The sequence below is a fragment of the Haliaeetus albicilla genome, chromosome 7 (assembly GCF_947461875.1).
Source record: "Haliaeetus albicilla chromosome 7, bHalAlb1.1, whole genome shotgun sequence".
Classification (NCBI taxonomy): domain Eukaryota; kingdom Metazoa; phylum Chordata; class Aves; order Accipitriformes; family Accipitridae; genus Haliaeetus; species Haliaeetus albicilla.
This window is the reverse complement of record NC_091489.1, coordinates 10,578,783-10,601,916: the sequence shown is the minus strand read 5'-3', so window position 1 is coordinate 10,601,916 and position 23,134 is coordinate 10,578,783. Positions and strand designations below refer to the sequence as shown.

The window sequence follows — 23,134 nt, the reverse complement described above, 5'->3', positions numbered from 1 at the left end:
TCCCCCTTCCCTTCTCCCCCCACTCAGAGAAACAGCTTTTTTCACTTGTTTTCTATTCATTTTTGAGGAACAAAACCTGGTCATTTCTCTTTTAAATATTTGGAAGACTTTGTGAAATTAAAATTAACAAGGTCATATAAAAGCCTTCTTGAACAGGTAGATCCAACTTTAAAAAAAAATCCAGGGTTTTGGACTAGTGCAGTTTGTGAGCCTCAATTTATTTATACTACAGAAAGGAAAGACTCTTGCAAATTAAATCTGTACAGATGGAGAAGTAGTGCTTTGGGGAAGTAATTAAATGTTGCCACAGTATTCGTTTCTATTTGCTGAAGGAAAGACTTTATAGCTCTCTTTGAAACAACTTTCCTCCTGCCCCTGCCATCCAGCAGAGAGGCTGCATCACTCACTGTTGCTTTTTCCAACAGCTTCTGCGCTCTCTCCCATTTAACTCTCTGCTTTATCCTTGCACCTATTAGTTTATCACAGCCACGGTGGGAGCTGGCATTTGCAGCTCGCCTGCCCTGAAGGAGTTAACTGGGTTTATTACATAAACTGTTTAACATTCGGGATGAATAGGAAATCACGCCCCTCCTCTCCTACAATATGTTTGTGCGCTTTAAATCGCACTCCTCCCCGGCTGTGTGTAAGCCCCACGCCACTTGACATGCCCTGAGCCTCCGCGTGTGTGCTCGGGCGCGCGTTGGCGTGCCTGCCTGCAGCTTTGCCCGGTGCTGGCTCCGCTCATGCTACCGGCAGCGTTGCACGCCCGCGTGTCTCCGTGCGTGCGCGCGTGTGCGCGCACATGAGAGGAGCGGAGCGAGGGGAGGCGAGACGGTGACATTTCTAGGAAGTGCCAGCAGTCGTTGCAAAGTGTGAAAGCAAACTCTGCCATCTCTTGGACTGCCGCAAGTGGACAGACGGCTTCACATAATGCCATCTTTCGATGAGGTTTTGAAGGAAGCCGGGGAGTTTGGAAGATTTCAAAAGAGGGTCTTCTTCCTCCTTTGCCAGACGGGCGTAACTTTTTCTTTCCTGTTCGCCAGCGTGGTTTTCCTTGGGCAGGCACCTGGCAACTACTGGTGCAGGATCCCTGGGGCAGCTGAATTAAGCGAACGATGCGGCTGGACGCTGGAAGAGGAACGAAACTTCACGGTACTGCCCCTGCGCCTGGGGAACGGGTCCTCCGGCGGGGAGTGCGAGAGGCTGGACGTCGTGTGGGACGCCTCCGTCAGCTGTGCCAGCCTGCTCGTCCCCTACGGCAATCACAGCGCGGGCAACCCGCCGCTCACCCCCTGCCATGATAACTGGGTGTATGAACAGCCCCACTCTTCCATCGTCAGTGAGGTAAGGAAAATCCCCGTCCTCTAATCAGCAGCTTCCATTCCGGTGTGGGATTGCAGCAGCAAAATGGGACTGCTGCTGCAAGGCTTGTTGCTTTGGTGGCTGGGTTTCCTTTCTGCATTTGTTTTGTTCTGAGTCACGAGCAAATTGGGATAATGAGTATGATCAAGTGTCAGCATCAAGCTTTTAGGGAAAGGTGAGCTGATCTGAAGGGTGGCTCTCCAAAGCCAAGCACCCCACACAAAGACTGCTCTGTCACTAGAGGAATGTCAGATTAAAATAAAGAGTTAAGTCCTTGCAGCTGAGGCTTCTGGTGCTCAATTTTGGGCCAGCGACTTTGGTGGTGTAAACTCCGAGTGTAGCTGACTGATAGCACTTGATGATCTGGATCACTGTATTATCTGTTCTCTGTATTTCCAGTAGTGAGCATTTAAGTCTGCAGGTAATAAAAAAATTGGTGGCAGGCTGCCCTTCTGAGATCTGACAGGAGTCAGCAGAAATGATTGTGCTTACTAAAGAAAAAACAAACAAACATTTTTGCCCAAAGCTATCATTCAGCTTTTCCTGAAATGTCAGCATCAGAGAACTGCAGACTATTACTACTAGTGGTAAGCGCTGGCAAATGTAGTGGCTTTTTAATGAGGCTGCGAAAGGCCATTTAAGATGCTTTCCTAGGAGATCCTCTGTGTAATCTGTAATTGTGCCATGGATGTGCTGTGGTCTGGCTCCAGCATACACTCTGCACACTAGGAGTGTGTACATTTTAAGGTCAGCCTGACAGTAACTTTCACCAATGCAGTGATGAACAATACGAAGTGTGCTTAGAGGGGTTGTCTAGGAAATCATCAAGGTGCACTGCAAAATTTACTAGCACAGCCGTGGGCTCTGGCTTCTGCCTGTCTCATGAGCCTCCCGCTGTGGTTTTTAACTGGGTGCTTGCACTGGAGCAGTGCCCTCTGAAACACAGAGCAGGGCACAGCAGGCAAAGCCCTGAGCAAACACTGAACTGAAAAGCGGTGCCTATCCCAACCTTTCAATCCACCATCCTTCCCCCATCCGGCTGGGACCACTGGATCTGCTTGTAGGCTTCAGGCTCTTCAGAGCAGCAGCTTTGTGCCCTGAGCAGCACGTCTGACCTGATCAGATTTACCCAGGATCTATGCTCAGGAGAAGATAAATGAGAGCGCCTGCCTGGCCCTAGAGCAAAGGTTCAGAACTGGCTTTTGTGTGCAGCCGCCGAAATCAAGGCTGCTTGGAGGGCCGCAAGTGACGTGCAAGGAGCTGGTGTCAAACTTTGGTCCCTGGGAATGACGTATCTCTGACTGTGCTGGCAGTGGCAGCCAGGGCTGGGTGGGCAGGAGGACGATTGCTGCCTGGGAGCTGCAGCCTGGCTCCAGAGCGAACGGCAGGAGGTGGCCATAGAGGGAAGGTTATGCCGTTGCCTCTGAGGTATCTCTGCTGGGGGATGGTGAGGGGTTAGGTCATGGTGTCTTTTACCTGAGCAGTCTGTGCTAGCCGTTCCCCTCAGAGCTTAAAAGTAAAAATTTAGAGATTCCTTTTCTTCTGTTTTTCCTTTTTTTTTTCCATCAGCCTTGCTGTCGGTGAAAGCATGTAAGTTGTGTCCATAAGATTGTGCTCAGAGTCCGTTTATGGCAGCAGTTTGTGTATCTAGCAAAGCCACTGTGATTTTCCAGCAGTGTTGAGCCACTGGGTACTAGGAGAAAAGGAAACCAGTGTTTGTGTTGCAGCAATAAATGGGAGTGAAAGATTCAATGTTCTCTGGCAGACACCTCGTCCATCTGCACCTTCTTCCTCTCTTCTCCTGGGGAGACCCTCCAGGGCCAAGGGAGGGAGGAGGGATGAAGGGATGCTTGGGGAAGCGCTCCCCACCTGTGCTCCCAAAGGTGCATGTTAGGAAAACCAGGCAGTAACAGTCTGCAAGGAGTGACAGGCTGAGACTCTGTCCCCTGTGCCGGGGCAGCAGGTCCCATCGTCACCGTCATTGCAGCTCCCAGAGGGACTCTTGCTGGCTGGGTGCACCTCGGCCGGAGGGTGCTGGGCTGTGACCAGGGGCATTTGTGTCCTGTTCCAAGTTTTGCAACATTTGCTGGATAAATCACATCCCATGAGGCTTGGTTTCTTCATCTAAAAAGGAAGCTTGTGGCATCACACCCTGGCTCAGTTCAGCTATTAAAAGGAGCTTGGTATCTTATTAATGTGTTATACATCCAGCAAAGACAATTTAAATCCCTGATTTAATTTAGTCTCCTTTCGCTCAGCTGAGGCTCTAATGAATCATGACTCAATTTAAGCAGATTTGTGCTCTGTTTAATCACCAGAGATGTCTTTTCTCATGTGTCTACTTGTAAATGTTTCATTTTGTCCATGTGTGCAGAAACGTTTCTGTTTCTTTGAACTATCTTAAGATTTCTGGCACTTCATGTCTGGCTGAATCAACAGTGGAAGTGACCAGGGAGACAAAGTTAAAAGGATTAGTTATATGACAATCTGAAGGGCATATGTTCAGGGAGAAAGAGAGAGAAGGGAAAAAAAAAAGTCAGGATACTGAAGGACTTCTTCCAGGCCTACAGCAAGCACAGATCTGGTGTGGATTTCCAGCGTGGCAGAGGAGGCAGAGGGCAAACGCAGGCATCTAAAGCTTTCACTGGAAAAAGGTTTTGTATCACAGAGCAGGTCTGGCAGCCAATCCACAGGCTATTGCAATCAGTTCTGAGCACCCTAAAGAAGCTAAATCATATGGCTGGAGGAACTGATTTATGAGGAGTTGTGAAATGAAAGCTATTGCAGTACCTGACTTTGTTGCTCTCATTTGTGCATGACTGGAGCACATTGCTCACTGGCCACTCTCATCCTAGCTATCTTCTGTAAAGGTGTTCACAGTAGCATCAGCAGAAGGAAGCAGAGGAAAAAGGGGGAATGTGGACTGATAAAAAGCACCTACTGCTTTGTAAGCAGTACCTGGGATGCCTGCTGCATCACCTGCTGCTGCAGGACTCCTGAGTCTCAGTGCTGGGGTACAGTGGGATGCTGGGAGAATGTACCAGGGCTTTCCTCTTTCAGTATTTGAGGAGAACAGTAAAATTTATTAAGAAATCATCACAGGAGCAACACGTGGCAAAGCCAGTTAGCTTGGTCTAGTGACAGGCAACAAAACACTGCTAAAGATTGCCTTTTAAAAATCTTCTTTTGATGTCTAACTGGCTCTGAAAGGAGGTCCCTACTTCTGCAGTGACATGCCTAAGGGTCTCTGTGCTCCATTGCTTTAGGTCAGGCTTTTCTGTGAGGGCAATCCAGATCAGAGGAGTTGTCCACTGGTGCTGCACACACAGCCCAGCACTGTGGTGCCTGAGTTAGAGCTGAGCAAACTGGAGCTGGGATGATGTAAAGGTTTCAAGATATCAGCAAAGTCCTCTGCTATGTGTAAAACTTGGCAGCGACCCCTCCGACGCAATGGTGTCGCAGGTGGTGGATCTGCACGGAGGACCTTGGCCCAGTGCAGTTTGCTCCCGTTTAATTGAGCAGGTCTCACACAGCACCCTGTGACACTGGAAGACGCAGCTGCGTGCGTCAGCGGCGGGACGGGAACCCAGTGGCTTCTCAGATTTTGCTTGGAGAGGGAGGCTGCGGGGGTAATTATCGAGCTAAATCCATTCCTGGCTCATGCCAGCTGGTGCCATCTGAAATGATGCTGGTCGTAGCAGGTGGCTGGCGCTGCTCGGGAGGGAAGGCTGGTGACAGCAGCACCTTTCACAGGGGAGGAGGGTGGGAAAGGACAGCCCTTCTGCGCAGGAGATGGAGAAGAAGGAAAAGCAGGGGTGCCGGGGGACTGTGGTGGACTGGGGGGGCTGCAGCCTCATGCTCTGGCCTGAGGGTCTGGAAGAGAGCCCAGGTCACCCCCTGCACTCCGTAGCACTTGAAGTAGGATGCGTGCTGCCTGCCAACCCCTGCTGGGTGAGCCTTGTAAGGGACAGACATACCCAGGACATACGGAAGTCAATAAACCTAATTTCCCCAGGAAACTGTGCTGAAGGCTGAGTCACTTGACCTTTAATACTGCTGGGGCTTGGCACTTTGTACTTTCATCTCAGCGGAAAAAGTCTAGCACTCTGCAAAAGGGTGGTTGGTGATATCTTGCAAAGCGATAGCCATTTTATTCCAACATTTTTGGCGGTGATGACTCCTAGAGGCATGTGCGTGAATTACAATTGCGTCTGCAGGTTGAATGGCCTGTGGTGGTGGACGAAAGCAAGAGGGAAGTCTACATGGTCATCAGAAGCTACAGCACAGCTGGCATATTTCAGGCTTATTTGTTGGCAGGAGTTCAGCAGAAGGGACCCATTCCAATATGCCCTGTCTGCAGCGAGTCTTCACGCCGTAGATGATGTCACTTTGAGACCTGGCAACAATTTGTTGCCAAAGTGTGAGGTCTGAGGTGGACAAATGATCATTTGAACATATCCTATTGCACCTGCTGGGAATAAATCTTCTTACTCCTCTGCTTGCCAGCTGTCTCAGAAAATAACAGTCAGCCAGCATTTGCAGAGAAACCTGTAAGCAAAGCAATAATGTTTGTCTCAGAGTTTTTACAGTCCCTCAGAGCAGGAGATAACATGGCAGTCAAGCACAGGATGGAGAAAGCACAGCTGGTCCTTGTGCTGTCCTCTTGCAAGGCGATAAACAACGCAATTCACCCTCAAATTGTTGATCTAGTGTGATTATTGTCATTGGCATGGCAGTATCCTGTCTTATTTCCACCTTCATGGTGGGATTAATAATAAGTAGTGGAGGGAAAGGGAAAAAGGGCAGACAGAGGAGCAGAGGGAGCAGCAATTGCTGAATTTTTTATGAAGCTCTAACTAACCTTTCCCCATATGAGAGGGGCTGGAGCAGTTCCTTGCACAGGTTATGCCACTGGGGCTACATTTCTGTCACTGCCATCGAGCCGGCTGATACTGGCCGAGGGTTCGTGCCTTGGTTTTTCTTATTGTTTTTAGGACAGCTGCTGTTTTCCCCCCTTTAGGAGATGGTAAGTTTCTCTGCCTCCCTCTTACTTTGGCCATGGATAGACATAAGAAAAAAAGAAGGACAGAACAGGTCTTCTGTCCTAGGAGGCTCAATGAGCCCAGGTGATCTGAGTGGCAGAGACACAAAGGTACCAGCTGGGCCTTGGGCCATGTACAGGAGAGAAACCTCCAAAGCTTTCAAAGCTAAGCTGTTCCACTGCCTTGAGCCACAGCGTGCTGGGAGCGGGCTAAAGGCTGACTCCATTTGTCCTGTTAAGTGCTCAGCTTGAAACAAGACATGGAGAAGAACAGTGTCCTTGCTTAGTCCCTTCGCACTCTGACAGAAGCTTTGACAGAAAGAGGAAAAAAAGGTAATTTCTCCCTGTCCACTGCATGCGCTTGCAGGGTGTTTTGTTGCAGTAAGGATGTGTGAAAGATAGCGGTTTAACAGCCCAGAGGATAAGAGAGATGGAGAAGAGCTGCCCAGCAACAAATGAGGAACATGCAGCAACAGTCTGCATCTCCCCAGGTTTCCCAAAACAATGAATATTGCCCTAAACCCTTTGTCACTGGGAGTAGAAGGGTAAACCATCCTCTGTTTGGCCACTTGTATGAATGCCGCTTAAAACGTGTGTGTGGGCTCTCAATATGCTGTTGAAATTGAGCTGAGGAATCACTGTAGATCTCTTTACTGACCAAAAAGTCTCATCCACCATTTTGAAATTTAATTGTAACAGGCAGTAAAATGCTTCCAAACTCCTACTCAAAGCTGCTGCATTTTGAGGAGCTTTTAATGACATGTTGTCATTTAAAGAAATGCATTTCTGCAGGGGTAGGTGTACTGAAGTGTTTTGGGACTTCATTGGTGCGCAAAGGCTCCTCAAGTACCAGGAATTACAAGTTTGCGATTAGTCTGCTTGTCAAACTAAAATGGAAAATGTTTGCCTTCTGCCAAGGCTATGAAGAAATGAGCAGTTGCCACAGTCCCCGTGTTTCCCAGTCATTAGTCATGTACGAGCATTTCTTCTGTTCCCATCTCAGCCAGTTCCCACTTCTTTCTATAGAGATTACTCCACTAATGAACTACAGAGGAGGCCCAGTGCAAAACTTCTTCCTTCTCCCAGGGAGATCTTGCTCAGGCGGTTTGCTGCTGCTTTAGAGGTTAGCAAAATGCACTGGCATAGTTCCTTCCAGCCACATCACTACTACTGTAAATCCGCACTGGGATTTCACGTCAATGTTCAAGCCTCTAGCGGGTGGGAAAACAGTCATCACAGGTATATATTTCCAAGTAGGAGTGTATGCCTGCCCATACTGCAAGGCCCTCAGGGTGGAAGGGACTGATTTTCCCCACTCTGTTAAGAACACTATAGGAGGGGATGTCCTGAAGGAGCTGGCTCCTGCTGCCTCTTTCTGTTGGCAACACCTCACTTCTGCTCAGGATGGCAGCTCATGGGCAAGGCTAAGAGGAAGGGAGCGCAGATGGGGATTGTTTCTCACTTTGGGCAGTACAACTTTTTTTAGCCAGCTCCCTAAATGGAAGGAGGCTGTGTCCAGGCACACATTGCTTTTTGTCATACAGCAGACAGAAATTGTGCAGGCGAGTGCAGCACTGGATGCAGAGACGAGGTGCGGGGTTGCGCTGGGTGCGTGCACTTGTGCAGTGAGGGGCTTAGCAGGGAGCATGGCAAGGCCGAGGAAGAGGACATGCCCTTAGCTGGATCTGGCCAGCTGAGCTAGCTCACCTGCTTGATTGAAATGAGGAGCTGGCTAGCTAGGCTTTAACAGGGTTTAGGTGTAGCCAGAGCTATACAGGTCAACAAATAGGCTTAAGATCAGGGGTAAAAAACCCTAAGGCTTGCCTTTCCTTTTCCACATCCTTCCTGCCCCGCCCCCCACTGCAGTAAATGTTTTAGCAATTAAATTTCAAGTCTGTGGAGGAAAAGGCACTGAAAACAGGACGTGGTGACATTCCCTTTCTGCTCTGTTATCCTGGGTGAGCTTATTCAAGTGAAAGCAGAAATGTTTACTTCACGGCATAAACACGCACAATGGGGACACTGTGGACAGAGACACCTACAAATGCATAGGGAGGACTGGGCAGTAAGCCCTGCTCACCCCAGCATCTGTTTGTCCAGAATGTGTCCCAAATTTTGCAAAAGGAGCGGGGTGTGCTGTTGCAGCTGTAGAGGTGATGCTTCTGGAGGGAAACCTCAGCTGGGTGCTGGCTTGCTGAGGGCTGCGTGATGGTCAGCAATGAGCCACTGGTCTCACATCTCTTCTGCAGCTTATTTGCAATTGGTGTGAGCTATAGCTTTTCTTCACTGGAGGTGCCAAATTGGAACATTCAGGAAGAAAACAAAGAAAACCAAAGTCAGGCAGCTGTGGTCTAGACAGAGAGCCCTAGAGGTTTTGATTCTCAATGTTACCAATTTTGGAAACCAGGTTTGATCACGGGAGGGTAGTCTGTGACATTTAAAGACCATATGCTGGGGGTTTTTTGGTATGTCATGAGAAGAACGTGCACTTTCAGGGAATGGGATCTCCTATTACTCATAGTGGGAGATGGTTACTAACAAGGACAACTCTTCTGCTCCTCAATGCCACTGGATATTAGCATGGAAGTGCTCCTGGTCAGTGAGCCCCTTGCAACGTGGACTGCATCTGCCTGGGCATAGAAGCAGCCTGTGTGGTAGGAGTGTATACATCAGCCCATGCATGGACAGGCATATGACCGTTCAGAAAGAGACAGGAGGCACCACTCTGCTCCCTTTTGTGAAAGCTGCTAGTAAGGGACATGGGAGATGTTTTGGAGGAGTGTCATATAGGAGGACTACTGGCTAACTGCAGACAGGCTGAAATCCAGATGCAGATGCTCTTCCTCCAAGTGATGCAAATGGGGATAACTATCAGGCACAATCAGACCAGGTCACAGCTGAAGTGGTGATGTGGGTCTGACAGGCAGCTTGGATCAAAAAAAGATCTCTGCAGGGTGTGGAATTCTCTTTTAAAGGTTACATTCCCCTCTAAAGGTTATGTTTGCAAATGAAAAGCAAGACATTAGCAGGGTGATGACTTAAATGCTAGGTGCTACTCAAGCAAACAGGAAAGGTCTAAGAATGCTTATCTGTACCAGAATTTATTTATATACTTAGAAAATAACAAAGCGCAAGACTAATTTAGGAGAGTACAGTTAGCGTATTGTCACTCATCTCTTCAGAAAGAGCTCATAGTTTCTTAGAATTTTTCTGTGTTTTCCTATTTCCCAGAATATTTCTCCCCTCAGGGAGAGCTGTAATCCCGATGCACTTTATAGGTGTTAGAAATCTGGGCCTTGGTCTCTGAAATTGACAACTGAAATCAGGGGCGAGTGGATTTTAAGTGATCTACAATGTTTTTACTTATGAATTTTATGTCCTTGTAAGCATCGTCTCATTTTGACATTGCTTTAAAGGTTTTGTGATTACATGCACTTTTTAGTTTTGTTCTCACACTAATTTATTGATGATTCTGGAGAGGTGATAATGTGCTTACTCCCCCATTCTGTCCTCGGCTGTTTTGGCTTATGAGGGGAAGTCCTCTCTCATGACCGTCTTCTTCAGGAGCAATCGCAAGTGTCGGAGGATGTTTTGCTCTCTGACGGGCAATTCCGTGCAGGGCTCTTAAACCTGGTCCTGTATGAAGCCTTCCTTGCTGATCTATCAATCAGCCTGATAGTTCTCTCCAAGGTTTTGATCTGTCAAGGGGCCAAGCTGCTTGTGTGTGAGGTGCTGAGTGACCTTAACCTTCAACAGGGAGCTGACTCACTCTGCAGACCGTGGGCTCAGACCTCTCTGTTATTCCTGGGGGCTGCTAGGAGGGAGGTGTGAGGGTTCCTCCTGGGGAATGGTGCTCCCAGGGTCACTCCACAAGCGTCTGCTGGAAGCAGAAAATAACGGTGCGATGGTTCGTGTTAAACAGTGTTCAGAGCTGGAGCACAGACGCAGGTTGAGGCTGGCCTCTGTCACACTCCATCGCTGAAATGGCTGGGAAAAGCCAGCACACTACAGCCAGCACCACCGGTAGGAAACGGCATAAAATAACGGAGCATTTTGTAAAACAGCCCGTGGCATCGGGCTCTGAGCTCTCCCTAGAGCTGTCACCCCCCCAGCAGAGCGTGGGGTCTCTCCTGCTGCCACTGCTCTGACCAAAAACCCACAGGGAAGAGTGCAGCTGTGTGGTGAGACGGGCAAGGAGAGGCCAAGACCTGTGCTGTGCTCTGAGGTCACGGGAGAGCTACGACATTCAGCTCCTGAATGTAACACCTGGCCCTGAAATGCAGGCCGAGCCGGCCAGCGGAGCCGTGCCGGTGACCCACCGACCAGGCAACGTATACACCTCTTCGCGAATATAACAAGTCCAGCAGCTGCCCAGACGGTCCCCTTGGTGCATACGTGGCAGTGCCAGGGTGTCCAGCGCAGGCCGTGTGTCCTGTGAGGTGTCCTGCTGAGCACAGCGCTGGCTGAGTCCCAGCGGTTTCCCTGAGCCCATATGAAGCTGCTTTTCCTGCTTGCCCTCTCTGCCTGTCTCTTCATGTGATATTCCTTTTTGTTATGCTTCAGCAGTACGCTTCTGAAGACAGTATTTTCTCATAGCTAGTCTTTAGCTCTCTGGTAAGCTGTATTGCCCTGTACAGGTGGCTTCAGATGCTCCTCTGAGAGCCCCAGCCGGTGCCATCAGTGCAGTCAATTGCATTGCCTTCTAAAATCTTCTTTTAATAGTCATTCTCATGAAAAAACTCTGCTTTCTAAAGCTGCATCTTTTTTATACCTTTTGTCAGGGTTGTCATAGTTTCAAGAAGCAAGAGATTAAGCAGTGTTTGAGGTTTGAAAGCGCTGCTCTATGTTCAGGCTATTTTAGGAAAGCATTGCGATAGCCCTTGAATATGATGGCAGAGAGCAGGTTTTATTCCTCTCAGAGGAAGCTGAGGTTTCTGCAGCTCCTGCTCAAGTTTTACAGAAGTGGAAGCCAGGTGCTGATGGCCTGGCTTGGCTCCGCAGGGTCACCGTGTTGACATCTAAACCATGAGTTTGTTTAAAGTCAATGGGGGTGGGATATCTATCTGGTTGGGGACCTATGAAGTGGCTAGCCAAGTTTTTCTTCACAGTTGTGAGGGCTGGAAACTGCAGTTCTCAGTCACAAAATTTCCAGACCTCTGGCTTCAAGAAAAAAAAAAGCCACAAACAAACCCAAACCCTGGACTTCCGGTAAAATCATCATAACTAACAACAATGATTCTGCTGTAGTTACTGTCAGCGACAGTGCTAATAGTACATTTGGAACCAAAACTGAGGAGTTTCATTTTAAAAAGTGAAGAATAGCCTGTAGAAATGAGTGTGAATGGCACCTGTGTGGAGTTCAGAACATTAAAAGAAACTGTTTCTTATGTAGGTACATAAATAAAAATTTAAGGGTCCAGATTCAAGCTCAGTGAAATCTTAAGTCTGGGTGCCTGCTGTGTCTCAGGTGTAAGCACGCCTGAAATCCCAGCCCCAGGTAATACTCGCTGGGAGTTACAGCAGGCAAATGGGCTAAGACGGAGCTCGGGCTCACAGCACTAAATTTCAGAGTCTGGAGAATTGTGAGTGGCAGAAGAGGCTTTTAATCTTCTCTCTAAACACCCCTGTGGCCACTTTGTCCAAGCACAGTGGTTGAGCACTGGTATTGTGGTACATATGCTGGTGAGCACAAATGAGACAAGCTGTGTGTGCTTCAACGACCAGCAACTTGTTAGCAATGAAAACATTTCTTACAGCTCACGCCTGAAAGCAAAAGGGTCTCTCTCGGGTAAATGGTGGCAGCTGCCGTTGTCTGTGGCTTCCCTTGGTCCTGAAGTCGCATTGTTCCTAAGGTTACCCTAGCTATGGATCGAGACCTCCTGACTCCCATAAGGTCTCGCAGAACTTGGCAGGCAGCGGTTGGTATTTCTTTATGCTCAAAGAACCTCTAAAGTAATTTCCAATGACATGCTGTCTGGATAACTATTTTTAGTTTCATTTTAGTTTTAATTCCTAGTCTCTTTGTCTTCCTTTCCCCCACTTCCCTCTTCCCTTCACCCCTGCCCATCCCCATCCCTGTTAATGAATTCTTCAGATATGCACCAATGTAACATTGTGTTAGGGAGTTATGGCTACTGCAGTATAAGGAGTAGAAAAGTCTGGGAAAGCTACACCAAGAAAATACATATTCAGTGTGTCAGAAATTGATCTGAGATCTGTTTTCAGTTTCCTCAGAGACTACATGTTTTTGCTTTTATCTAGAAGGCACTAAGAAAAATAATTAAACCATTTCTATAAATTGATGTTTTCATTGGCTGTAGCTGTGCACCCTTACTCTACACTAAACAAAGTCATGGCTTTGCCTTGGCAACATATTTAACAGCATTGCATTTCGTTTGCAAAAGACCCATTTGCTTTCCATATCTGGACAACTGATGTATGAAGCACAGCATCCTTTTGGCGAGGAGGAGCTCTCCCCCTATCTTCACGATAGCTTGAAGAGTGCTTGCTATGGTTGCACTTCCCTGGCCCACTGGTGCTTGGTGTTGAAGAAGGACATTTGAATTTCCCCTTTCCCTTCCTCTTCTCTTTTCCCTTCCCCTTCCCACCCAGCTCTATGCAGTTTCTATAATGTTTTGCCCTGAGGATGATGAGTGACCCACCTGACGTGTTTATGCCTCTCCCTTATTCCCGCAGTATAACCTTGTGTGCGGCAATGCCTGGATGCTGGATCTCTCACAGGCTATCCTCAATCTGGGGTTTCTGGCTGGCGCGTTCACCCTGGGCTACGCTGCAGACAGGTACTGTATCAATGCTGCTGTCCTTTGTTTTGTTCAGAGGTGAAATATGCATGCAGTATGCATGCATGCATCAACACTTGGAGGTTTAATTGACTTTGGATAAACATCCCCTGCCTGGGTTGACAAAACCCAGCCAATGTAATCTTCATTTCCTTTTGGGCTGGAAACTTCACACGATCATACTTACTGATCCTATTTTGGACTTTACAATGTCATGAAAAGAGCTTTTGTTGTGGTTTCCTATGTTTTCTGTACACATCTGGACCCAGGAAGGGCAGAAGTACACAGAAATGAAAAGGAAGCATTCAGAGGAGTTTTCTGGACTGGTGTTTACTGGGGGATGTTTAATAGGCACCACTGATGAAGAAAGCAGCTACTTGAGGAAAGAAGGAAGGGACTCAGTATGGTAACTCTCTCCATTCACAGGCTGGACTCATACACTTACCACCGAGGTCAGAGCTCCCTCCAGCTGGTCCTCAACTCTGTTAGAGCTGGATGAATACCAAGGAAAAGATGCGGGTGATACTCAGGCTTGAGCAGCCCCAGAGCCGGGAGCTCCTGTAAGGTCTACCTCGCTCTTAAAGGAGGGAGCCTGGTTTGTGCTTTGTGCTGATAATTAACAGTAGTCAACCTATGCATTGGCTGAGAACACCCCTGATGATTTCAATGGCAGAGCATATTTCTTCAGTTCATAAAATTCTTTCTTTCTGCCTGTTTTATTTTTCTTTGATATCTGTAATAATAGTAATAATAACTTGAAGTACGATTTCTTTGTAGGCAGAAATATAGAATTATCTGGAATGTCATCTCAGATAACAAATTTTGAACTAGCAAACAAAAGTACTTTCAAGGAAAACCTCATCTTTCCAAGGGATATAGTAATAAGGGAAAAAATAAGGCAGAAAAGATTTCATGGCACTGGCTAACTTAAGATATCTCTGCTCAGTGCCTGGCTGGGCAGCCTACTAGCACCTGAAGACTGTGTAAGAGTAGAGATATTACAGCTAATTATTAAAATAAAATAATATGTCTAGGAGTACTTATGTTTTAAGCATAATGTAACCACTGTACAACTATGAATGTTGTACATTGGTTGCACTGGGGGGATGTGCGGCAGCCAGACCATTAGACTTTTGTCTCCTTGACAGCACTCAAAAGAATGGACCAGGTTGAAAATACCCTGATTTTTGTCCTGTATAAGTTCTTCTCATGAAACTTTTTGAACAAAATGAAAAAACAAATATTCTCTCAAATACTTTTTGGTAAGATAAACAGCTACATCACTACTCACAGTTTCTTCTTCTTAAAACAGCAACAATAACAATGGAGAAGAGATCAAAATGGAAATTCTAGTTGTGTTCCAAGGACACAGTTGCCATGAAACCACAGGAAAGTTTTGTTGGCAGTTTTTTTGGAATTATGGCTTACCTCAGGGACACCTATTAATAATGATGGTTTTTGCTGGAAAATGAGACTCATGAATATGTTAGGCAGACTTTGAAAACAAACAGTCTAAACCTAAACACTGGAAAATCACATAAAGTAATTGAAGAAGAAATTACTTACTTTCACAGAGCTGGCTGTAATTACTATTAGGAAACTAATTTGTGAAAACAGAAATCCACAACCAAAGTTACCCTTATTTCAACTGGATCAAAAATCTGAACTTTAACATATGGGCCACAGTTTAGATACAAATTGTTTTCTAAAATAAAAGGGGGCCTGGTGCAGACATCACCAGTTTTAAAATTAGTGACATAAAGGCAGTGATAACTGCCACAGGGAAAAGAGTCCCATATCCCAAGGGCCAACACTAAAAAGTTTCAGGCAGCCTCTCTTCAGAACAAGGCCAGTGTCAAAAAGACACTTTCAGATCTAGCATTAAAATGAGATGCCAGAAAAAAAAAAAAAAATCTTTGTGTCTTTTCATGATTTTTACTTTCTTTTCCTTTTTCAACAGATATGGCAGAATCCTCATCTACTTGCTCTCCTGTCTCGGGGTTGGGATATGTGGTATCATAGTGGCATTCGCACCAAACTTTACTGTATTTTTGATCTTCCGTTTTCTCCAAGGCGTGTTTGGCAAGGGAACCTGGATGACATGCTACGTGATTGGTGAGAGCTGTTATCTTCTTTCTTTTCCGGTTAGGAAAAGTGAGGGATTTTTGGAGGACAAGGAGTCTGGCTACATCTGCTCTTGATAATATTTTTTCTTGGGAATAAAGCACCAGCCCTGAGGTCAGCAGACAATGAATAACCCAAGTCCATCCTAGTTAATGCATTTGTCCTCCAAGACAAGGTGCCTGCATGCAAATTTTAACTTGGCATCCATGGTCGGGGCTCATGCCTGAACTGAATGTTTGGGGAAGCAGTCACTGGCCTTTGTCCAGACCATGCTAGGGACCTTTCTAGCAGCTAAACAGTATAGTGTTTCCTTACCTGGCAATGTCTGTTAATTTACTGGTACAGAGGTGGCCTCTGAGAATGGCAGCAAGTGCAAACTCTTTCTGTTATTCAGTACTGATATAGGATGGAAATGAGCAGCAGTGTACGTGCCTGCCTGACCTCATAGGATCCCATGGAGAAGAGTGAGGAAGAAGTAATGCACGAGGGCAGACTAACAGTTCCTTCAGAACTGTCCAAGCTCTCCTTTTGTACCCAGCACTGTGGTACTTGAATATGCCTGTCAGCAGGTGGCCATAGGCAATATCAGTAGCAAGCCAACACTTTCTGTTGATGTTATTTGAGAACTCTTATGGCTGTCTAATGTATGGACTCTGATGGAGAGGGATTAACATAAATAATTAAGAAGTGGATGATTAGAATGTGTATATATAAAGGTTTTCTTATTACATAGAAGATCACCAAGGTGATCAAAATCTACAGAGCAAGCCCCAAATAAACCGGATACACAAAGAGGGACATGGTTAATTTTGGCAGAGTCTGAACATCTTCCACAGATGCTCAGAGGAGTTAACTGCTTTTCCTCACTGGGACAACAGACACTTGGATGGCTGCTCTTCATTCTTTAGCTGGGAGACTTTACTTAGTGCCAGGCTGGACACCAGGGTCCATATTAGGATTATTATTTCCTGAAAAGGGAAAATGAAGGGAAGCTTTTTTATAAATAGCATCAAAACAGCAGGGATCCAGACTCTTTGATATGCTATAGTCATGGCCCAGCGATGAAGCTCCTCGCATAGCAAGCTGACTTTTCATGAGAAAAGGGTATTGTTGTGGCATCTTGAATGACTGCCAGGTTCAGAAAGGGAAACTGCTCTCTAGAGCATGAAATAGCACGACATTGAGGAAAGCATCCTACTGGAGATGAGACATCAGATTTGCTTAAAAAGAAAATCAACCATTCAGTAATCTACTGTGATAATCCAAAACACAGCGATAGCATCATTATATAGTGCAAAAACTTGTACCATCACTGTAGTCTGTGAGGCCTGTGATAATTTTTTAAATTTCCTAGTGGAATTTAGATGAATGAGAACAGAATTGCAACCAGATGTAAACAGTTACAGTGAGACCTGGGAACGCTGTGGTGATGTATGCACAAACATACCTGTCTAGCCCTCTCAGCATCTAAAGCCCAGAAGCACCTCAGTTTTCTGGGCAAAGTTACACTGCTGAGCAGCTCAGGTCCAAGATCCAGTGAAAGGGCCAGAAGCTGCTTTTCCCCTCACTTCCAAGCACATGGCCTAATTTGAAACCGAGATCTTATCCTAAAAGTTTGGCAAGTGCTCTAACCAGCAACATGTTTTATGACAGACCCATGGCTTCCTTAAAATGGCCAAGTTTTAACAGAAAGGAATGCTTTGCAGTGCTCAGATCAGACTGCCTGACTTTAGGGAAATGTTCAGAGATACAGCATCCCGAGGGACAATGTATTACCACAGCCCTAAGCAAGGTGCTTAATTCTTGGAGAGAGTGATTCCATCTAGATTCCTTCAGGGATCTACTCTTATGTCCCAGGATCACCCAGACTATTTACCAACCCAGCATTTTTTGAGAGGCCTGTACAGATCATTGGTTTGGTTGCACCAGGATGATGATTGCCCATCTCCCAAGCTACTGATCTGTGCTTCAGAACCACAACAGGCTGCCCCAAGAACCTCTCTTTGCTCTTATGTACAACCCAGCTCCTCCCGGGCCAGTGCTGAGCAGCTACCTTTAGGCAGTAGAGTTGCCCCTGAGCCACGCAGATGTGATGAATAGTCAATAAATATACTAATGGTGTCATATTTTTCTGCATTGCCAGCTGAAATGAATCACTGTTACTTGTAAAATTTTTTCTCCTTTAGTAAAATAATAATTAAAAAAAAGTGTTTTCCATGTGTTATAAACCAAGGTAAAACCCTCTGCTTTTACTCTGAAGGCTAGGTAGTGGTGACAGTTTTGAAGCAAACAAGAGGCACTTCTTCATTCACTGCTCATATCAACCATGGAGCTCATGGCCATGGGATATTGCCTGAAATTTGGGATTACATGGGTTTCAGAAGCGATTAGACACATTCACAAAATTAAAAAATCCACCAAAGGATTAAAAAATAAACTAACAAAGGCTACGTTTGTTCTAATAAATAAAACAAACTGTGGACCGTACCTTAGCCCTCAGAACAACTAGCATGGTATGGCTCAACTCTTTTGCCCACAGATGCCTTGTCCATATTACCTGCCCGGAGCATCTTCCAGTCTGGCGCATGGGCCAAAACTGTGCCAGGGAGAGTGCTAACAATTTGCTACTAAGCATGATCACGATGCAGTCTCAAACCCCTGTTCTGGTCCTATTTAATTCATTAGCAAACGTACTGTCAGAAACCCCTCTAGCTGAAGAACAGTGGGTGAATTGATGAGGAGATGTCACCCGTGCTTGCCCTGGGCAGTCTCGATGACATGCTTACACTGCTGAAGGCAAGACGCTGGGCTAGACAGACTTGTGACCTGATATAGTGCTCTCCTTCCTTATGTTCCACCACTAATATTTTTCTTTGGAGTTACGTTTGTTTCTGTGTTGTTTATTTTGGCTTTCTCTGCTCAGTGACGGAGATTGTTGGTTCTGACCAGCGGATTGTTGGGATCGTGATTCAGATATTCTTCACCCTGGGAATTATGATTCTCCCTGGAATTGCATACTTGGTTCCCACCTGGCAGGGCATCCAGCTGGCCATTTCACTGCCAAACTTCCTCTTCCTGCTCTACTACTGGTAATGTTGCAGTCGTTGCTTTTGTCATTATTGCTGTTGCTATTCGAGTACCTTGAGACTCCTGCTGTGGTCCCAGGTCTCCAGTGTGCAAGATGTTGTAGGCAAGGAAGAAGATATGTGCATATTGTTGATTTTGGCATTTTAAATTCTTTTTTGTGAATGGCAGACATGCATTACTTTCCTTTTTCTGCCCAAGGTTTGCCTCTTTCCTCAGCCACAGCTGGCCCTCCACAGAACCCTGCTCAGCGGCTGCTTAGCCCAGGGCTGCTTATCTGGTTAGCTTGACCAAAGTGTGCTTTTCCCATCAGCCATGGCACCCCACCTTTACCTCTGATTATGTACTCAGTTCAAGCCTGAACTTGCCTTACAGGTCCCATGAGTTGGGCAGTACAGCTAATGAGAAAGCAGAGCACTATGCCATGGTGAACATCTGTCCCGATGGAGTGTAGCCATCCTGTGGGCTGGATCCAAAGAAACTCATCCACATACCCTCTTCCTGCACATCGTTTCCTTAAACATTGCCTTAACCTTAGGCTAGCAGAAACTGAAACACTGATCGGTAGTATTGCTTTGTGTTCAGTTTATAAAATATGTATACATTTGAGTGTGTGTATGTGTCTACCTTACAATGATACAGCTAGAAGTTTCCTGATCTGCCTGTACTTCGTACTATGTGTGGTTAGTATTGACTTTCATTGTGCCTTGCTGTTCTACAGGCACCTTGTTTGCTTGTTGCTTATCATACTTTGGACATCAATTGTGCAAATATAATAGTTAGATTTTTTCTTTCAGCTTTATAGAGTATTGATACAGTCTATTTTCTTCTTTCTTGCTCACAAGGATCAGATATTTTACAGGAGACTGCCTGGAAAAGCAGTCCACAAAAGAGTTTCTGTATCCCAAAGACTGAAAAATTGGTGTGTTGTGTATTAACACAGGCAAAGGCGAAGCACTTTGGTTTACTTATGATGTTGAAGGGCAACCTCCCCATTTATCACTTCTGTGTTCTTAACAGGGTGGTTCCTGAATCTCCACGTTGGCTCCTGACACGCAAAAAGGGAGAGAAGGCCTTAAAAATCATGCACAGCATTGCAAAACACAATGGGAAATATCTCTCACCACATTACTCAGAGGTACTGTCATCTCTTTGAACTAAATCTTTTTTTCTAAACTTTCTTAATCTTCTGCAGGTTCAGTTGTGTTAAAATGCATTCTCTTTATGTGGTGGGCAACACTCTTGAAGTGTCACACCCGAACAAAATTGTCAGTCCCATACCTACTTCGTTAATTGCAAGAGGGTAAAAGTGAACTGGCTGGAAAGACATGGCCTGAAAAAAGTTTGCAAAACAATGAGTCAGGTCTTTCATTTGCAACACTCCTACTTTAACAACTTGTGGGAAAAATCAGAAACTAGCCTGAGGGCCAATGGTATATCACAGCAGCTGCCGTTTTAGCTGACAGAGTGAGTGAAGACAGCAGGATCCACTTTCCTAGCTTCTTTGCTAGAACTTCCTTTTATAACTCAAAGAGAAGATGATGTAGAAAATCAGAATTTAAGTAAAAATTTGCTTCCATCCCAATAGGGGCAAAATATGCCCCAAAATTCAAAATAGGAGAAGCACTGTCTAAGATCACTATTTACAAAATAGGACAATGTATGTTAGAATTACAGTCCTTTGACAAGTGGTCTTGACAGAAGTGAAAGGACTGATGCATTTCAAATTACACTGTCGTGTCATTGCAGCGTTTGCCTTGTTCAGCGTTGGGTAGCAATGCCTGGCTCTCAGACCATATTTACTGTGGCATTGGCCTTATGGTTCAGTGACGACAACGGATGTGAACAAGGTTCCTGTATTGTAACAAGCTAGGTCTGGAACTTAAATGCTAGCAATAGTCATGTTAGAAATCATTATTTGAACTAAGGAAAACAGCCGCAAATTGTTAGCACGCAGCAGCCCGGAGGTGACATACTGTATACACTACAAGTATTTCATAAAGAAATTGTGATTTTCTTATTGAAAAGAAATGACCTACATAAAATGTCCGTCTATCAGTACACAGTAGTATCCTTTATGCCTGCATACATGCATAACAGGTAGTTGGCAACCTGGATTCTCACAGCTTGATATTTTACCTAGGTCTTTCTCATTGCTCTTCTTGAGCAAGGGAGAACCTGAGAATTTAGCCCAGCTTAGCCAAAAAAGTGGGGTTGCTTCACCAGAATCCTAGAGTATAATACTGGATGAAACCCAAGCAGTAATTATTGGCACTCTTCTGAAACATCAGATAGCTGTTCCCAAATCCATAGGATTTTATTTACCTGGTGAGAAACAGGCTCCATAAATCACCTAGCCAGCCTAAGCAGCTCTGCTTATTCAGGAGTATTCCTGCTATAAATACAGACCTTGCATGAAATGCACACAGGAAGAGGTATGTGGCAACAGAAGAAGTATAGAAATGGCCAGTTCCTTTATACCAGTATTCCATTATCTTTCCACTTCATTAAGTCTATGTTAATGCCAGTTCTGGCCAGGTAAAGTTCACACAACAGGTTCCACAGAGAAGCTGGGCCCTACCTTATGCTATGCCTCTTAGGATATATGACTCTGGACTAATGATTTTGTAAAGTCAAAACTAGACCTATCAGCAGAGATGAGTATGCTGAAACATACATTTCCACAGCCAGCTGCTTTATTCATAAGCAACTCGTTCAAGTGCCATAACGTTGCTATAATGGCATTTCTATGAATGTTATGTTGCTCAGGGGAGCACACAAAGGTTAATGATGGGGAAGGAGGGTTGTCAGGGGAAAAGAGTTATATATAACTTCCTTGGCCAAGAAATGGGATGTACCGGATGAGACTGTTGTACATTAGTGAAGCAACATGACAGAAGGAGTTTTGATGAGCAATAACAAGCTAGGCCAGCAATTAGTGAACCATTTTTCCAATGGAAGCCAAGGCATCTCTGTGATACCAGCCAAGGTCAGGAAATTGCCCTCAGCTGTCCCACAACGCAGAATGAGCTTTGCTAGTCACGTTGGAGTAGCATCTTATGCAGCTGGAGGACTGCAGACTGAAACTGGTGGGAGGGAAACAAACTGAAAGACTAAGGAGAGAGAAAAGGGTAAATCCATTGACGTCAATGACCAGCTGGAGTACATGGAGCTCCGCCTGGGGATGGATGAGGAGCTGACTGAGAGCTTACGGGTCAGGATTAAAGGGAGGGCAGGGACAGGTGACATTATAGTGGGGGTCACCCAACCAGGAAGACCAAGCAGATGAGACCCTCTATAGACAGATAGGAGCAGCCTCACGTTCCCAAGCCCTGGTCCTCATGGGGGACTTCAACCACCCCGATGTCTGTTGGGGGGACAACGCAGCAGGGCATAAGCAATCCAGGAGGTTCCTGGAATGCGTTGATGATAAATTCCTTCTCCAAGTGATAGAGGAGCCACTGAGGAGAGGTGCTATGCTGGACCTTGTTCTCACCACCAAGGAGGGGCTGGTAGGGAACGTGAAGCTCAAGGGCAGCCTTGGCTGCAGTGACCATGAAATGGTGGAGTTCAAGATCCTTGGGGCAGCAAGGAGGGTGCACAACAAGCTCACTACCCTGGACTTCAGGAGAGCAGACTTTGGCCTCTTCAGGGATCTCCTTGGTATAGTACCATGGGATAAAGCCCCAGAGGGAAGAGGGGCTCAAGAAAGCTGGTTAATATTCAAGGATCACCTCCTGCAAGCTCAGGAGTGATGTATCCCAACAAAGAGAAGTCAGGCAAAAACGCCAGGAAGCCTGCATGGATGAACAAGCTGGTCCTGGGCAAACTCAAACACAAAAAGGAAGCCTACAGAGGGTGGAAACAAGGACAAGTAGCCTGGGAGGAATGCAGAGAAATTGTCCAAGCAGCCAAGGATCAGGTTAGGAAAGCTATAGCCCTGATAGAATTAAATCTGACCAGGGACATCAAAGGCAACAAGAAAATCTTCTATAGGTACATTGGTGACGAAAGGAAGACTAGGGAAAATGTGGGCCCTTTCTGGAAGGAAACAGGAGACCTGGTTACCCGAGACATGGAGAGGGCTGACTTACTCAACAACTTTTTTGCCTCAGTCTTCAGTGGCAAGTGCTCCAACCACACCGCCCAAGTCACAGGAGGCAAAGGAAGGCACTGGGAGAATGAAAAACCACCCACTGCAGGAGAAGATCAGGTTCGAGACCATCTAAGGAACCTGAGGGTGCACAAGTCCATGGGATCTGATGAGATGCATCCACGGGTCCTGAGGTAACTGGCAGATGAAGTGGCTAAGCCGCTATCCATCATATTTGAGAAGTCGTGGCAGCCCTGGGAAGTTCCCACTGACTGGAAAAGGGGAAACATAACCCCGTTTTTAAAAAGGGAAAAAAGGAAGACCCAGGGAACTACAGACCAGTGAGTCTCGCCTCTGTGCCCAGCAAGACCATGGAGCAGATCCTCCTGAAAACTATGCTAAGGCACATGGAAAATAAGGTGGTGACTGTTGACAACCAAGATGGCTTCACTAAGGGCAATCATGCCTGACAAATTTGGTGGCCTTCTATGACAGGGTTATAGTGTTGGTGGGTAAGGGAAGAGCAATGAACGTCATCAACCTGGACTTGTGCAAAGCATTTGACACTGTCCCGTGTGACATCCTTGTCTCTAAATTGAAGAGACATGGGTTTGATGGATGGACCACTCG

General features: G+C 46.1%; 1 protein-coding gene across 1 annotated transcript in view; it reads left to right on the top strand.

Moving 5' to 3' along the window:
* Positions 1-621: 621 nt before the first annotated feature.
* SLC22A3 (solute carrier family 22 member 3) overlaps positions 622-23,134 on the top strand; it is a 35,663-nt gene continuing 13,150 nt past the window's right edge. Inside the window, exons 1-5 of the mRNA XM_069786909.1 lie at positions 622-1,344; positions 13,100-13,203; positions 15,164-15,318; positions 18,251-18,416; positions 19,432-19,549. Coding sequence (XP_069643010.1) covers positions 931-1,344; positions 13,100-13,203; positions 15,164-15,318; positions 18,251-18,416; positions 19,432-19,549 — 957 coding nt within the window. The 5' untranslated portion in view covers positions 622-930. The remainder of the gene's footprint in view (positions 1,345-13,099; positions 13,204-15,163; positions 15,319-18,250; positions 18,417-19,431; positions 19,550-23,134) is intronic.